Source organism: Pteropus alecto, unplaced genomic scaffold (genome assembly GCF_000325575.1).
Source record: "Pteropus alecto unplaced genomic scaffold, ASM32557v1 scaffold45, whole genome shotgun sequence".
Lineage (NCBI taxonomy): Eukaryota > Metazoa > Chordata > Mammalia > Chiroptera > Pteropodidae > Pteropus > Pteropus alecto.
In genome coordinates, this window is record NW_006442491.1 from 37,312,059 (window position 1) to 37,312,562 (window position 504).

Consider the following 504-nt stretch of genomic DNA (forward strand, 5'->3'; position numbering starts at 1 on the left):
ATTCTTGAAGGATAAAGATATTCTCTCCTCTTGTCTTCATGAAGCAACTATTTTTTAAAAATGTATACATAAATAAAAATATATAATCCCTCAAAATGACCCCAAATCTACTGTTTTATTATACCTCAGATTATACATTTGTCACCAGCAAGAACTGTGCATCCCCCGCCGCCTCGATGACCCAGGGTGGCTGTGCATTAACGTGGATGTGGACAGACCCAAACGCTTCCCTGCACGCCTCCAGCCGTCTCCCCGGCTGGTGCATGTGCTCGTGTGTTTCCCAGTGCCCCCTAGCTCTTCCTCCCGTCATGCTTCCTACACAGAGAACCCCCACACGTGTGAGCTCAGAGTGACAGCTCTGCTGCTCCCACACCTGACGAAGGCCTGAGCCGGGCTGCGCGAGCCAGTCCATCACGGGCAGCGGACGAGAGCGCTCATTAGCCTGGATCATTTTAAAACTCTTATCTCTACACATCATCCTTCCCGACAGGCACGAAGGGAAGC

At 50.4% G+C, this 504-nt stretch overlaps 1 protein-coding gene across 1 annotated transcript in view; it reads right to left on the minus strand.

Annotated features, from left to right (window-relative positions):
- The window catches only part of LOC102882836 (serine/threonine-protein phosphatase 4 regulatory subunit 1-like), a 63,822-nt gene that overhangs the window by 7,782 nt on the left and 55,536 nt on the right, over positions 1 to 504 (minus strand). The window contains 2 exon segments of the mRNA XM_015597221.2: positions 1 to 11; positions 14 to 47. The exon segment at positions 1 to 11 is cut by the window's left edge and continues 53 nt beyond it. Of these exon segments, the coding sequence (XP_015452707.1) occupies positions 1 to 11; positions 14 to 47 (45 nt within the window).